This window comes from Scleropages formosus, chromosome 14, assembly GCF_900964775.1.
Source record: "Scleropages formosus chromosome 14, fSclFor1.1, whole genome shotgun sequence".
Taxonomy (NCBI): Eukaryota; Metazoa; Chordata; class Actinopteri; order Osteoglossiformes; family Osteoglossidae; genus Scleropages; species Scleropages formosus.
In genome coordinates, this window is record NC_041819.1 from 18,072,134 (window position 1) to 18,090,035 (window position 17,902).

At 37.9% G+C, this 17,902-nt stretch overlaps 1 protein-coding gene across 1 annotated transcript in view; it reads left to right on the forward strand.

The window, feature by feature from the left end:
* The first annotated feature begins 12,997 nt into the window (after positions 1 to 12,997).
* Positions 12,998 to 17,902, forward strand: part of LOC108931021 (ecto-NOX disulfide-thiol exchanger 2-like) — a 115,308-nt gene continuing 110,403 nt past the window's right edge. Inside the window, exon 1 of the mRNA XM_018746572.2 lies at positions 12,998 to 13,119. Coding sequence (XP_018602088.2) covers positions 13,098 to 13,119 — 22 coding nt within the window. The 5' untranslated portion in view covers positions 12,998 to 13,097. The remainder of the gene's footprint in view (positions 13,120 to 17,902) is intronic.

Below are 17,902 nucleotides of genomic sequence, written 5' to 3' on the forward strand. Positions count from 1 at the left end.
GATGTGTCTTTTTTATCCTGTCTCATGTCCTATGCCTCTACAAGAGAGACATAGGACATGAGATTGGGTAAGCGAGACACATCACATCAATGTGACCCTGCATGAGACAAGCAGTTATTGATAACGGGTGGGAAATCACTGTATATAGATGAAATTCCAACAGTATGTGGACTTTCATCAACTTGTGAAGGTTTTTCCAAGTCACAGCAAAACCTTCAGCTCTGATTGAAACCATAATGCTACTAAACCAGTATCCTGCTATGCTTGGTTTCCATTAATCTCCAGCCTTTACATATAGTGTGCATATAGGAGCTAAAGTAGTAGCTCCGATGACCTGTACTGGGATGCTGTGGGACATAGTGTGTCTCACGTGTTCGAGGTTCGCATGTCCCACTGTCACAGCTAGCAGGAGGGGTTGTCCCTTTGAAATGGTCTGTGCCTTGAAATGTGTTGCCATTCAAGTTGAGATCTGTTGCCCATTAATCTCAAAATCTGTTACCATGTTAACTATAACAACCTGCAATATTACATACAAAATACCACCCAAACTCTTACAAAAAAACAGGAATGTGCAATGATTGGCATCTAATGAATGCACCTTTTACCCTGGTTGATATTTTAGGCTTGCATGAGTGCATTCATTTTTGTGTGTTTTCCCATGATTACCACAGTTCAATTACATGTTACTTCAGACTTTGTTTTGCTTCTATTTAACTATCTGCACACAGCAGTAGTGTCATCCCTAGCAATTCAGCTTTGCCTTGAATTGTGGAGGCAGGAAGAATTTTCGTCTCATTAGCAGAATTGACTTATATGTGGACATAAAGACATCAAAACCCCCCCCAGTGGATAATGTCTGTTATTTTTATGGCTGTTATATGGACAAAATAATATTGTTTTTTTTCACTTTGCACCAATGTTATTGGGAAAATTCTAGTCCAAGATGGGAGATTGTACACCTTCTGGATATAATTTGGTTTTACTTTAACAGCGGTACGCTGACTTTTTTCTTATACCAATACAATTTTTCAATCATTGCAGTATGTAAGCAAACTAAATAAATAAGCTACCGACAAAGAAAGTGTTCCTCTACAAAGCACTGAAAGAAACAATGGTCTCATTTTAAAATCTAACAAAATAAAATTTATCATTTTAAGCACATGCTTTGTTGAATTGCAACAATGTAATGTAACATTGTGAAAATATATGATGCTTTAAATCATAACTTTGACAGGGACGGATGGCTTGGCATTAGATATGTGAAAAACCATCTGTGTGCCCCTTCGGGTAAAAATAAAACAGGATTACAAGGAAGCAATTTCAGGTAACTGGCAAGAAGTGATATGAGTAACCTGGTGACTGAATAAATGATATCCATGAATGTTAGGTTAAAAAAAAAACAAAAAAAATCATTTTGAAAGTTGCGTATGTATTATAACCAGGTGTTCAAAGTTCATGTTTTCTTCCCAGTCTATCTTTAAAATGTTACTTGGGTATGATTATATGCTATAGTGTGTTTATGCTAAGCTCAAGGTTTAAAAAGGGACAAAGCCATTAGTTTTAACCACAGCTAGACTGTGTGGTCTAATACTGTACCAAATCCAGTACCTTAAATACCAAAAGCATTATCCATTCTGAAAAAGACCCAACTTGAATGAGGTCTTGATTTATCTATAGTGTTTTCAACTTGACATTCTGGGAATTTTATTGATCTATACTGTTTGCCTCTTGTGTTTGACTTGAAACATTCTAAATTGCTTGTTTGCTTTTTCTTTGATATTGACTCAATATACATTTGCTTTATGTATGGGTTGTGTAATAACTATCTCATCAGCAACCTTTCATCCATGCATCCATCTATCTATCACTCAATTTTCAGTAACTGCTTATCCAGTTTAGGGTTATGGTGAGGTAGAGAACACCCTGAATGCCAAATAAGGACATCACTGGGAAGTCTTTCTCATACATACAAAGATGTTTCATGAGCAGTAGAATATAAACAGAAGACAATTAACTATTCCACTGTCATTTTGGCTCAGTCATCTGACAGTGTTGTTGGTCTGATGGATATTTTCATGTAATTTGAGATCTGATCTTCCTCCTGCCTTCTCTGAACTGTTTTAAGGCTGAATAACTCCTGTAGTACTGCTTCAAATATTGGTAATTTTTGTTTTTCTAGTTTCACCAAATCATTATGGCTCTTCTTTCCACAGTTTTTTTTTCAGCTGTACGTTTGCAGCACCCAGTAAAATAATTTGAGCAGTGGAGTATGCAATACTGTGAAATATTCAATACTAGTGGAAAGTATATTTTTTCATAGAAAGTACATTTACGCATCTCTCACCCATGTGTAGTTATTTTTTAAAACCTGTTCAGTGTAATATTCCTTTAGAATGATTAATTACAATGGAGGTTATAAACAGGGCAAATTACATACGGTACACATAGAAGTGTTCTCAGTACACCTGTTTGCACCATTTAGTGTTACACATGAGTGAGCAGTAATGAACCCTTCAGCTGCTTTATAACTAAGCAATTTTGTTTTTATTTTTTTTATTTATTTTTTAACAGGCTGTTTCCCATGACCTTTCAAGCTGATCCCTGTGCTGTATTTTGTTGAGCTGGTGACTTTACTAATTAAACCCAGAAGTCCATTGCTGTCACTCCTTAGAAGTGTCTTTGGCTCTGTATTTTACAAGCCTAGGAATAACATGACAGGAAAAATGTGGAAATGTTTGCTGTAGTCTTGTGGGAGTACATTGTATTCATGAGTATTAGGGTCATGTGCACACAGTTTTGTTTGAGTGACACGAGAGATGACCGGATAAAAACTCATAAGATTACAGAGACTCTGTTTCAATTTGTTGGTTGGAAGAGAAATATAAACCTCATTTTCAATATGAAAGTTTACATATGACACCATCAACTGCTAACTCCTTCCCCCAGACACTATTTTAAAATTGTTTCAGGGCCCCTGGTCACACATGTCCAGTCTCTATGGCTTTCAACCTTATATCCAGTCTAAACAGAAACCCTTGTTTGTCAATTGATCTTTCAGGAAGAAAAGATTCAAACTTTCTAAAGTGGCCACTATCTGGCAAAAAATGAAAAGCCTGGCTTCATTTATCGATCAAGTCTTCTTTATGCCTTTTGCACCATTAAGAAGACACTAATGTAAGTGAGACTGAGTACGTTGTCTAGTTCTACAGCCGGATGGGAGTGGGGTCAGAAAATCAGTCAGGAGGCGAATAAAAAAAAAAAAAAAAAAAAATCCCCTCAAGTGTGATGAATTGTTTTCGAGTTTTGATTTGACATTTTAAGTGCTGTGAAACCTGATATTTTCAGTGGATTTATATACAGTCAAGCTTTCTAAATAGATGACTATCTCTCCCAGTATATTTTAGCTAAGGGTTATTCAGGCAATTTCCACGTTTGTAACAGATCTTGAGCGTGTAGGGAATGGGAATGATATCATGGGGGTGCTCGATGAACATAGACTTTCTGGAGTCTACTCAAATAGCTAGGTTAATAGGATGTGACTGTGGCCAAGAGACCATTATACTGCTCATCATTACCTCACCTGGGAGTCTTCACTCCTTTTTAATACAATAATTAATACTGTAATTTAATGCAGGACTTTTACATATTATAGTTTTTCTGATTCTTTTGCAAAGTTGCTGTAAATTGAAAGATTTTCTTATTTTTCCCAGAGCAGCAGAAGACCTCAGCCATAAACAATGTTTCTGTGTTGGACAGCACAGACCTAGTTCAGAGAATGTCTCAGATTTATTTTTAAGGCATTCAGGCAGTTGTATATTTAAGACATGCGTGCGCCCCGGAACTGTGTACAGAATTTATGAGTGGGGACGGGCTGGGTGATGAGCAGGGCCTTTCTTTTGGTGCTGTGATTAAAAAAGAGAAGGCGCTGCTTTTCTCTAGCCTGCTGCTTGGAGGCGGCATCAGAGCCAAGCTGGCTGGGGCCCATGATGCACGAGGACTACAGATCAGGCAGAGCTGGAGGTGAGGGCCACAAGGGAGAAGCAGGTTCTTGGACCCCGCTGGCTGCCTTCCACTACATGCTGTTGCTGCAGGCAGAGTATCCTTTTGGGCTCTGTGCCTGCTAAGGAAATCTTCATTTTACATTTTTATTATTATTCTGTTATGCAAGGTTATAATATTTATTTATTTAACTTGTTGCTAAGCAGGCACAATTTGCCCTAAGTGAGTTCTAAAATTACCACCGATAAGTCAACAAAGTTGCTCTAAGGTCAGAAGTTCAGGCTGACAAAAGTACAAACAATGAAAATTGGGAATAATGTTCCTGTTGCTTGCATGCAAAAATGTGTCAGAGTTATTTGCTTGGGCATTCCCTGTTCACCTGTTCAGCTACACAATCAACTGCCATTTCTCTTATAGTTAGCTGGTATGAAGTTGACATTCTTACTTTAAACTCACGTTCAGGACTGAGGGTCGTATCACAATTATTGTCACTTTTTTTTTTCCTCTCCCTTCCTATAATGTTTTCCTTTCTTGGTGACAGATGTAGCCTTCTCTTCTCTCTTCTCAGGTGGTAATTATACTTCTCATTCATTATTCATTATGTCAGAGCTCTTCATCTTGTAGCGTTCAGTGTACCCACACCACCGTAGAGCATTCAGTCTGCAGCCTTTCATTTAAAGGGAAGACACAAGACTAATGAACTTAAACGTTTCAGTCTCACAAACTTGGGCTTTCTGTGAAAAAGAAAGCACACTTCCATGGGACAGCTAGAAACATATAATGTCACTGAATAAAACATGAGGCTAAAAATAAATACATGCCAATATAGCTGTGTGCATCTATAATACATAATGCTAAGAGATTGCTGAGGCAGCCTACAAAATATTTATTCTTATTTATTTTTATTACAAAATGGTATTTTAAATTTGTTTTCAGCCATCTGTTACAATAATTTTCTTTTTCTGGTTGTGAACACTGTTAGTAAAATAAAATTTAAAAACAAAAAAATATAATAATAATCCACAGCAGAGATTGCCAGACCAAGCATATGTTCCATGAGCTTGTTTATGAACTGGAGCTCTGTGGAAGTTCAAGGGTATTGCAGTGATAATAAGTTTAATATACAACTGTACTTGTAGTATGACCTGTTGGAGTGACAGTTACTAGTAATAACTTGTTCAACTATTAGAAACACCATGGGATATTCTTGGCAGATAACCAGGCTGTACATAGCCATAAAAATACCAACATTCATAAAAATTCTACCTTTTTCCATAAAAAAAAAAGTAATATTTCAGAAAATTATGTGTAGTTATTTCACATTTTCGTGGCATTTTGTTCCTGCTGAAAAATTTAAAATCTTCTTAAAAATTTATGCAACTCTGCTTACTTTCTTTAATACTATTTCACAAAACCAATTTGTGTGCTACTTTTTTATTTATACAACCTTTATTTCCAAAGTTTTTGAGTTCTTGATTGTTCATTCTATTAGAATAACAAATTACTAAAGTGTTGGCAGTTAAATATCCTGCATTCTGCAGTAGTTTCTTTAATATTAATGCTTCCTTACAGAAGTTGGAACATGTTGTTAGTATTCTTGCCAGCATCTAGCATTTTATGCGCCACCTGAAACCTTTTCCAAAGCTGTATTATCCGTAGTGTTGTACGACGAAGCGAAATGCATAAGGTCTTGATTTCTGAGATTAGGGGGATTGCAGGTGGAAAGGTTATGGCACGGGAAGAAAGTAAATGAGTGGAGGAATCAATGGGGTCAAGTTCTGTGTCCCCAAACAAACAAGCCTTGGAAGACGGTTGCCTCCCAGTCTTTGATCCAGCCAAGGTCAGGTTGGTTTGGCAGAGAGTGGTAATGAATTTGCAGTCAGGGGTCTGTTCTCCTGGCCCTGACCTCATCATGGGTTGGTGCTTCTCCATCCACATTGGCTGGGACCACTCGCTCCAGCCAGCCAGCTCTCCCCGAGTGAGATATCTCCCTGTCTGGTAATTGCTCATCCTAGAACTAAGGTTTGCACTTGTCATGAATGACTGTTGTTCTGAAAGTTGAAAGATAACTTTCTTATACGGTAACCTGTCTGAGGGTGCAATTATTTCCCTGTGGCCCCAAAGGGTTTGGATTTGATCTGCTGCTGGGCAACTTTAGTTGAACTTCTGCTACAAATAAAGTTTGTAAACTTAGTTTAACCAGGGCTGCACTGATGTGCTTACATGTAACATATAAATAGGACTTTCAGCATATTAGAGCTTTAGCTAAAGAATACAGTTAAAATATCACACAAAAAAACATGAAATATCCTTATTTTTTGAAAAATCTACAGTCATTACAGGGTCAGTCAAACAGGATTTTAATGGGTTACGTGTCTGACTAGGAGAAGGTCTGATTAGATTGGTTACTTCCCTTTCAAAGGACCGGGGTTCGAATCCCTGCTTCCTTTGTGATTGATTTGAGAAAAATGACTGTCCTGAAGAACTCCTGCAATCAGTTACCTAGATGTATAAATGAGTAAACAATAGGGATTTTATTGTAAGGCGCTTTGAAAAAAATCTTTTCAAACTAAGTGCTGAAAGTGGCTGACGATATATAAAATCATAGCTGTTTATAAGGAAACTAAATTATAACACTTTTTGCCCATTTGAAATTGTTTTTCCCCATTCTGTTTCCCTATTCTTATTTTATTTTCCTTTCCTGGTGTACAGAGACTAGTTGCTGTCAGCCTACAGTACATAAAAAATGTGACTGTGAGTTTGTACTTATTAAAGGCCGCATATTGCAGCTATTATATGTAAATCACTGGCTAAAAATTTTGCATTGCTTTGTGGCTGCTGTGCAACATGTGTATACTTTGTTAATGGCTTCCACAATTCTGAGAGTTCAACTAATATAGAAGTTTCAGAAAATGGCTAAAGGTTTTTTTTTAAACTTCTGTAATTTCATTTTTCTGCAAACTAAATCAAGGGGATTTTTCTCCCAAAAGGTAACCAAAGCCTTTAATCATGAATATCAAGCGGACACCTGGAGTGTGAAATATGCAATACGGTATCGTGCTACACCTTGTGTACCTTCATGTACCTGAATGACAACATCTGTCAGAAGATCTATTCTGATGTTGTTCTACTTGTCACTTATAAATGCTAATCCTTCTGTGTTGATGTAGCACAGTACATCTTTACATGAAAATTTTTTTGTGGTCTATCAGTGCATTCTGAAGTTGACCTTCAGCCTACTTCATTCAACCAAGGTTAGGGTGCGTTAGAATGCTTGGCATCCTTTGTAGAAAAAGGTTGTGCTGTACTTTGTTTTCAATGGCATAAGAAATGCACCTGACTTTGTCTCAGAAGATTTCAGCCAGAGTTTAAGTGCAAATGGCTTAACAGAGGATGGTAGACATTAAATATTCATTCTTTGGTGAAAACTCAGCAGAGACCAAAGTACTCTTGCATGTTCAGTGTTTTGGTCCTTTTCATTTTTTTTTTTTTTTTCATTTTGGCCATTTCTTTGCCTTCTAAACCTGAACAGATGTGTTATTCAGTGGGTCTGTCAGTGACAATAGTCAGAAAAAGCATATTAACACAGTGCCAGTACAGTCCTGTACAGTATTAAGATTGTCCTATGACTATTACTGCTGTTTTATTTTTCATAATTAGCTTTTCTTTTCAGGTAGGTAGCCTTTCAGACAGTAAGATCTCTGGCAAAGAAAAAAATATAAAAATCTGTTATAACTTATAATTTATTTTCCTATTATTTCCATTGTTTTAATTTTCTACAGCTGTACATTTGTTTTCTTTCTACTCCTGAAAAGATGCCAAAAGTTCTGCATCAGTGATTTTAAAGCATTGATGATAAAGTGCATGAGGTCACCCATGTCTCCCTGGTTGATGCTTATCTGTTAGCACTGAGAACACAACTTATTCCCATCCACTGGGTCGATGACATTTTGGTTGGAGGCATTCATCCTGACAGAACATGATAAACCTGTGGGCTTGATTACTTTTTTTCCTGGTCCAAGATGAAGTCACATTTCCTGTTGGTTTGAGGGGGTAAAGATTAGTCTAAATACCAATGGAGTCTTTAAATAGCTGGGCAGGTTTTTTGAGAATGAAGATCCTTTTGAATTACTTGGTAAATATTTAATAGGACATTGAGACTGGCTGGAAAACAGACATTTGAAAGACTTGCATTTGCAACACACTCAGACATCTGCAAGTTGTGATGTCATTTTGACAGGAAATTAATTTTGTTGCCCACAATTTGCCATGGAAATTTTTGTGACAAAATGATCATGTAATCATTCAGGAATGGATTTTTCATGGTTGTTTTTTTGTTTGTTGTTTTTTTTTTTTTTTTTAAATGATTATCAGGTTAAAAGGGACTGCCAATTAAATATTTTAAATTCATTGGAGGAAGAGTAGTTTTCAGTGAACTTTGCTATTTGGCTTCCTTTCGTACTTTTTTACCCTTTGGTCTTGATGTTAATTTTTTTGTGAATAAGTACTTAAATTTACCATCATACATTTTTCCAAAACAGCTTACATCCATCCATCCATTGTTAACAACCGCTTGCATTTCGCAACACAGGGCTTCTGATGCAAACCCCTATTTAATAAAGTACTGCTTGTTTTTTTGTACCACTGTTTTGTCAGCACACATTACTCAAATAGCTACCTATGGAAATGACGCAGGAGTAGCAAATGCAGCAAAGTACTTAACACTTAACACACTGAGGTATTGTCATATTTTATCATTTAGACCAGATTTGTTTGCTTGTTCTACTGCATTAGCTTCCTTAATAATAATAATAGTTCCATATCCCTTGAGACCTAGCAAAAGGATGTGTTTCTAGGATTTATAAGATGGTGCCTGGCCACACTTCCAGTCATATAATCTATTAGGTACATTAACACTCTACATTTTTACATTTACAGTTTGAGAAATGCAGCTAAAACATGTCCTCTTGAGTGGATGAAAAAGAAAGGGTTGGTCTCAGGAAGATGAACTTGAAACTAGACAGCCTACAGTTATTATAACACATGTACTCTATCCTTGGAGCCTGCAGGTACATACTGGTGCAGATAAGCACTAATCAATATTTTCACTAATTACATGAAGTGGACAATCTGGATATTGGTCACTTATTTACCAGTATGCTGTTGTGATTGACTCCCTGGATCCACTGCACTATATTTCAGACCAACAAGGTTTACAGCAGTAGAATGCCTGCATTTAAATTCAACTTCCTTCACCGATCACAAGTTCAAGGAGCACTTATGGATGTCAAGCAAATAAAACAGAAGTCAAGCACTTAAGGTCAAGGGCCACAGAGCGTGAGGTGATCGATGTCAGGTTTACCATGCAGGGTGTTCTCCTATACCGGCTCTAATTTAACCGCTTTCTATAATTTCTACTGAAGTCTGAGAGCTGCAGCTGGTTCAGGAATATTGATCTTGGAGGGTACCTTTAACAATGAACTGATTCTTCATCATACAAACTACATGCTGGATCATCCAACTCGCTCACAAGATTCTGTTCTGGATTTGGTTCAAATTTTCCAAGTACTGAGTTCTGAGTACTGAAGAGAGTATGTGGCAGACAGTTCATGTACAGGGCACCTAAACTGTGTAACACTCACCCTGTTTCTGTGTGAGATGCTCCGCTGTTATTGTTTTCAGCTCTAAATTGAACTCCATTCCCCACACACACACACACATTTTTTTTTTTTCTTTTTTTAACTCTAGCTTTCCAGTAGAAGTCCATTATTGTGTCCAGTTGTTGTTCTCTTCCTATCTCTACTGGAGTGACATGCCGCCCTTGGGAACACCATCTGGGACACTAGTCAAACCGGTGTACCATTGCTTTTGAGGTGTCACTGGAAGCCAGGAAGAGGCCACCACTCACTACCCTTACTATTATCAGCCACATGGACCTAGGCCATGACTTCTGCCTTGAGAGATTGTAGCTCTCTAGTTCTGTGCCAGTACTGGTGTTGGTCTTTTAGCCATAGATGTGCCTACAATAGGTACACTAACCACAGTAGCAATGGGCTACTATTGGCACTTAGAGCCCAAGAATTTTATTTTTCCCTTTTTTGTCATGGATAGGAGTTTTTTTTTTTTTTCTTTTTTTTTTCCCCTCTCCTCAGCTGCCAGTTGACTTACTTGACCAACTCAACAATATGTTATCACGGTTCTGTACCTGCCTTGTTTCATTCATTGCTAGGTACTTCTGAAAAGAGCACTTTATAAGAGTAATATGAATTAAATTGAAATGCTCGCTTCATCATAGGAGCAGATGATAACAGAGTGGTTGGATCTGTTGCCTTGGGACCCAAAGGTCATAAGTTTGAATATCATCCTCAGCTGTAGTACCCTTAAGCAAGGTATTTACCCTAAATTGCTCCAGTAAAATTATCCAGCTATATAAATGGGTCAGTAATTGTAAGTACCTTGACATTGTAAGTTGCTTTGGAGAAAAGTGACAGCTAAATGAATAAATCTAATATAAATTTTATCTATCTGAATGTGAACTGTCTACAGCAACAACAATTTTTTTAACAGAATCAGGGATATAGAGTATGTAATGATGTTGAAGGTCAGCTATGCTTAAACTGTTGTAAGGGGTTCAAATAAACACTTAATTTCTCAAGGTTGGTTGATTGAATAGCTTTTATGTTAACAGTTAGGAGATCATTTTCCGCACCTATACACAAAATTTAATTATTCAGAAGCAAGGCTGAGAAAGTTTCCCCCCCCCCCACTTTAGCAAGATGAATAAACTCGAGGTGCGGTGGCACAGCAAGCTTGGCCGGGTCCTGCTTTGTGGTGGGTCTGGGGTTGTAGTCCTGCTTGGGGTGCCTTGTGGCGGACTGGTGTCTTGTCCACGATGTGTCCCCTTTGGCCTTGCACCCTGTGTTGCCAGGTTAGGCTCTGGTTCGATTTGACCCCGCTTGGGACTTGGGGTTTCTGACAATGCAATTAACACATCACATAAATGCATTGCTTCTCAAAATTAACTCACTTTTTTAAGACGTTGTATGCTCATAGTAGTTTGAGGTGCATTAAAACTACATTTTATAGTAAAATAACACAATGCGCATGAAAGCTCGGTATGTATAAGAATACATTTTTTAGAATTTCATCTGACATGAGGAAATGAGCCTTTGGTTCAAACTAGATTCTCCATAAATTGTTGATACAGATGTGATGTGCATGCTTTGCATATTCATTAAGCACAGTCAATGTTATTTACTAGAGCACAGGGCACTGAGCAACGGGTGCGGTGGAGCAGTGGGTTTGACTGGGTCCTGCTCTTTGGCGGGTCTGAGGTTTGAGCCCTACTTGGGATGCTTTGGGACACACTGGCTTCCTGTCTTGGGTGTGTCCCCTCTCCCTCCAGCCTTGTGCCCTCTGTTGTCGGGTTAGGCTCCGGTTTGCCGCGACCCTGCTCAGAACATGCTGTTTTGGACAGTGTGTGTGTAGTTTGCAGACACACCTATCTACTTACAAAATGCAACAAAATCATCCTTAAAGGGTAAACACAAAAAAAGAAGCAAAGTTTACATTTGAAATTACTAATGTTTTATAAAACACAATTTTAATGAAGTTTTTCATCCTGGCACGTGTAGCTGTTATGTTATAATGCCTCTTGTCAATAACATACATACAATATCAGTCAACCGTTTTAAGTACGCTTTCTGGGAACAACTTTTTTCTTTTCCTCTACAAGGCAGTTCAATAAGTTTCATCAGGAAATTAGATGTTTGTTCTGCACAAGCATAGCACAGATTGCCCGGGTGTAGTCAAACTTTTGATTTGTAGTATATATTATTAAGGCTAATAGACAGAGACAGGGAAGGCTCCATGACGCGGTGGGTCGTGGACTTTGGGTTTGGACATGGGTTTGATTCTGACTCAGACTGTGTGTGGTCTACATGTTCTTCAGTCTGTTCTGATTGAGTTTGCTCATATTTTCTCCAGGTGCTCTGGTTTCCTCTCACAGTCTAAAAACATGTGTTTTTAGTGAAGTAGTGACTCAGAATTACCTGTACTGTGTGTGTGAGAGAAATTGTCCTGTGGACTGATATACCATCCATGATACATCCTGCCTCATGCATTGTGCTTCTAGGACAGACTCTAAATCACCATAACCGTCCACTGGATAAGTGGTTATTGACTGATGGCAATGAATACTGAGTGTATATTTGTGGACAGCCAAGTTTAAAAACTGCATTTTCACAGTTCTATTTAGAGCTTAATGGCAAATAAATACTCCATGAAATCATTATTTTATTGAAGGAATATGAAGATCTGGAAAACCAAAGATTTCACCCATTAGCCTTCATTTCAGTTTAAAGCCTTTTGTCACTCTTTTAGTCTCTTTGCTCCTTTCCAAGTTTTCGACATGTGCCCTGCCTCCGTAAGTGATTCAGCTCACTAGGAAGCAGCCACTAAGCACATGATTCCCCAAAACAGAATTCTGCAATTTTACATGGAGGATTCAACCAGTATCTCTGCTTCAGCAAGACTTTCATCTTCCTGGGTTGCACGGAATCAGAGGAAGAAGTACAGATTACACAGTCTGATTCAGTCTGGCTGAAGGGGTGGATGGAGAAATGACTCGGATAGACGGATGAAAGGCTGGATGAGTCCATCTATGGACACACGTCAATGGGTGGACATTTGGGCGGAGGGATGGATGGATGGATGGATGGATGGATGGATGGATGGGTGTATGTACTACCATGTAGATCTAAGCACCCTGTTGAAGGGAAATGACAGTGACAAACACCAGGGCTCATAGCTGAACCTTGTCCGGGATATAGCCCGTGTGTGTGCGCGCGCGCGCGCGCCCGCATGTGTTTGAATACACTTAAAGTGAGCAGCGCCGGCATTGGCTGGAAGGATCCTCCTCCGCCGCATGTCTTCCAGTGGGGAGGAGGGCAGGGAGCCCAGCGGACCGGACGGCAGCAGAGCCTCGCGCCTTCCTCGCGCAAGCGAACACCTTAGCGCGCCTCCCTCACATTTCTCTCGCGAACCGGGGACACGGGAGGAGAGGACTTTATTATTCTTCAGCACACGCTCACCGGACAATGTTTCTCGTCCAGTACACAGGTACGATCCCTTTCATATTTCATATATATAGTCCTTTTTTTATTCCGGTTATGACCGCTTTCCTCGTCTTCTGTCTTTATCACTGTAAAATACTGATTTGTGTGTTTATTCTCTGGACCGTAGACGGATGCTCCTAACCTACCCGTACATGATCTATCAATGAAAGCACTTGCGTACCACACAGCGATGCTGATCATTCATATCCATAAACTCGAACTGCATCATTATTAACAGTGCGCTGTAGTATTAAAGCAAATCATCTGCGCCAAGCGGAAACAATTTGGGAGCATTTATTGATCCGAGCGCTGTGTTTTGATGACTCCTATATCTGTAATGGATTTTCGTATTTACATCTCCTCAGTCTCAGTTTTACCTCTCTTTAAATACGCGGTTTGGCATAAAGATGTTGGTTCAGTGCGTTTGATTACGTTCCCCCAAGTGTGAAGGCAAATTCCTCGCATAGTTACTAAGTTTATGTGAGTGAGAGCAATGTGATTTTTTTTTTTTTCTAATTCCTGTTTTTAATTTTTTTTAACCATGCGTTATTTCCCAAGGAGAAAAAAAAACATTCTCAGTACAAAGCCATCGACAACTCCAGCTGAAAGTTATTGATCATATTTTAGGTTCCCTTGAGACCTGTACTCATACAACATGCTTCCTCTACATAATTTATACCTTTAAATGCAGCATTGTATAGATTTGGTATAGTTATGCTCAGCATCTTTTCTGTGTCAGCCATCATCATCATCATCATCATCATCATCATCATCATCATTATTATTATTATTATTATTATTGTTGTTGTTGTTGATACAATATCCTAAATGACAACAATAATAATAATAATAATAATAATAATAATAATAATAATAATAATAATAATAATAATGTTTTTGTTTTTAGTATTTTTCTCAAGTATCACTGACCTTGATGAAGTTAGAGCTACTGGTGGCTTCACCTGACTAGCCATCTCTGTTGTCTGGAGATGCTTGCCCACGCTTCACTGTTTCCTTCCATCTGATTGTATCATCAGACATTGGTACTTTATCTTCTGTGTTGCCAAGCTAGAGTGTAACTGCCATTGAAGGACCTATTACTCACCAGTGCTCCATTTATGTTTGGTTGAGTCACCCATCCCAGTAGGATAATATAGTTTTGCTTGTTTTGGTGCTATAGGTTTATCTCTTTCTGATATGATTTGTAAATTGGAGACATGTGTGTCTTGCATATGGCAATAAAGTAATTGTGTTGACATCTGACAGTAAAGTGCAAAAAAACATATGTACTATTAGTTACTGGAACTCATGAAAAATCTCTGTATTGCCTTAGTCTGATACTTTACCATGACTTCTGCTGAAATTCTTTTAATTTATAGTTGCTGTCAAATATATCTTGATTGATATTAAGCTCAAACTGATTAAATACCACAATAATATAATTTAATTCTCAGTAACAGTGACCTAATTTATTCTTCTTCCTTTCATTAATCCATGTTAGGTGTTGGTTCAGCTGAGAGTATATTACCATATAATTATTTCTAAAAATGTTATTTTTAAGCACTATATCTGTTTCAAACAAATGTTTCAAAAATGTATCCAGTGCTAACATTATGCTGTATTCAATCTCTATCTGTTTTTCTGGAATTCAAGTACAATTTCAGATGAAATACTGACTTAAGTTTTATTTTGCTTTCTTGGGAGAAATTTGGCGGAAATCTCCCAGTCACAAACTCTTTGCAGCGACAGGCAGTGACAGTGAACAGTGATTCACATATCTGTCTACAGGGGCAATGCTTCTCAGGGTGAGTGAATAAATCACATCCGGTTCCTCTGTGCCAGAATGTGAATGGTGGGGAAATGTGACGTCCGTTCACTTTCACCCAGGCTTTTACTCAATTGACAGGAATGACTCCTTCCATGCTGAATATTAACCTTCTGCCAAAATATGATTGAGCAACTAAGGATGACAGATCGGGGGGGGGGGGGCATTCTCTGAGCCAAAGATCAGCTGTAGCTTTAGGGTGGACTGTAATGTACCTTTACATTTTTGCCTAGTTAAAAATACTTTACGAAAATGCATAATTTACCTGGGTTTTACAATAAAAATCTTGCGAAGTATAAAGCATAGGCAGTTGTCTTTTAAAAGTAATTATAGCAGATAAAATGTGACAGGATTATGTAATGAGTAAAGGTCATTGCTATGCATGAAAGTAATTCTGATTGACAAAATGACCGTGAGCTCATTTCATACTGTTTTTATCTGTATTATGTATGTTTTTCACAGTGGTTGATGTACCTACTCTTTTTTACGATGCTTCACAATGACATTGGAATGGCAATGGACAGATAAAATGGCAAGTTAAACTTCAGATTTATGCTTAGCGTCATGGAGATGGTGGTCCGTAAATTAGTTGACAGTAATGTTACTGTCTGCAAATAGTAGCATATGGAAGCATATAAGGATTTAATGCTAGATGTCAACTACATCACAGTGTGATGATTAATACTTTTTACTTTTTTCCTTTTTCCGAAATTAGGATTTAGCTCTATGCTTCTGTCATAAACCATTTTTAGTTTTGATACACAGCATAAGTAAAATTAGAAAAGTTTTTTACAAACTACTGTGGCAATTCGAAAAATGTATACAGTTGCAGAAAAAAAAAAGCGGGACTTTTAGGGAATTAAATTATTATTTGTTTTTTTTTTTTTTTTTTTTAGGAAAGTTCTCAGTGAAACTGAAGGGACTGTGACCTAGTCCACAGTCCTTAGTGCCTATATAAAAAATCATTAATTCTTGGAATTTTTGAAATATCCAATACAAATGGTGTACAGTATTCTGACAAAAGCCTAATTAAAATACACTATGAAAACACTGTAAAAGATTCATTTATCCACAAAGCATTCTAACACCATGATCAAAGATATCCAGAATTGCCTTTCAAAGCTTTCAAGTGACTGTCTGAACAAATTTAATTGCACTTTATGAATATGAAATATTCTAATCTGGAAACAAAATATCACATTTAATTTACCCCCAACGTGGTGATGTATAAATTAGGAACCACCTTGTCATTTCATCATATTACATTGCAGTTTTCATGAATATCGAGGTCATCTGCACTCTTTGTGCCTGTGATCATGCTCAATAACTAGTAGCTACTTTGTCAAACTCACTTCTTTCACATCATTTAGTCTCCTTTGCACAACCTTAGGGTTAGGATGTGTGTGTGTGTGTGTGTCTTTGTGTGTGTGTGGGGCAGGTTCCCCTGTCCTCTGACTAATGTCATTAGAATTCACCTAATAATTTTAAAGGCTTAACGGTGCATTTACAGTCACTGAGAAAATGAACATTTTTTGACTTTTTCTGCTATAAATTATTTTTACAATGGCCGCATTGATTTGTGCGTACTGTAATTGAATGAAAAGTAATGGTATCCGAAGCTGAGAAACAGCATGACTAATTGGAATTGCAATAACTGGTAAGATGTCATAGTTAATGAGGAGCCCTATTGCTTTATGTCCAGCTGTGAAAGTGTTTGAACAGTTATTTTCTTTCTGTGTCATACTTTTGAAAATAACATTTCAGCAGTGCAATATAGCCATAGCTGAAATTCTTTTCATCAGCGCTATGCTCCAAATGGAAATTTTATTTAAGATTCATGCTCATGTTCTTTGATGTAAGTCTCCTCGAGACCTTGACCTGATATCAGTGCTCTAAAGATAGGTCCTTGATATTCTCCTGAGATTCTGCACATTTTAACTTCAATTTTTGCATCAAACAGTTGTTTCATCTTACACATTGGTGTTTGTATTTGCAAAAACAATGTCCTTATTTATTATTTGACACATATCTGTATAATTATGAAAAAATATACAGTATATAGCAGTATATAAATTAGTTCCTATCCCAAAAGCATAGTATGTTAGATGGGGTGTACGCTTCTCCTAACACCAGCCTATCACAAGGCCATCATACACCATATAACTCAGGCATAAACACACATGGGCAATTTACTCATCAGTTTACCTGAAGCACACGTCTGACAAGTGAATATGGAATAAGTAGGATTCAAACCCACATCCAACCTCACAGCTCAGGGCACTACCCTGCAGCAGCTCCTTTGACTGTAGTTCTGGCTACATTTCACCTTTTTCAAGTGCGGCATCCTGTCCTACTCTGTATTTTAGAAAAGTAGTATATTGTTTCTTAATTACACAGCACGTTATTCCATCGAAAAAGAATTGCAGTGGATGAAACTCCTGCTCTGTGAGTGTAGATCCTCAGCATTGACTCTCCTCACATGAATCTATACCAAAGCCAAAAGTCAAGCCTCGCAGAACCCAAGCATTCCTAGGTAATGTTTGTTGAGCTGAGCGTGACTAAGGACCGCCGCAATAAATGCACCTAAAACTAGAGGTGAAAACAAAGCTTAAGTCAGCAATGCCAGCAGAACTATAAGTGTATTTCCAAGTGTAACAATGGGAACAATTAGAGTTATAAGGTTATCATTTGAGTGCTGCTCAAGTGGGTGCCCAAAGAAGCAGACATTTTTGCTGGGTTTGTTAACAATTGCTCCACTGGGTGTGATAAAACATTGTGGTTAAGTTGTCCCATTATAGCTGCTGTCTGAGTGGTTTGAGTTTCCAGGTTTTCATGTTTGAGTGTTGTACGACCTCTGAACCTGCTCTAAGTTCAACATGAGCACATAAAGGAGAGTGCATGGTGAGCGATTCCATGTACTGTGCTATTTAACCACAGCTTGTTCTCTTTTGCAATCACTGTT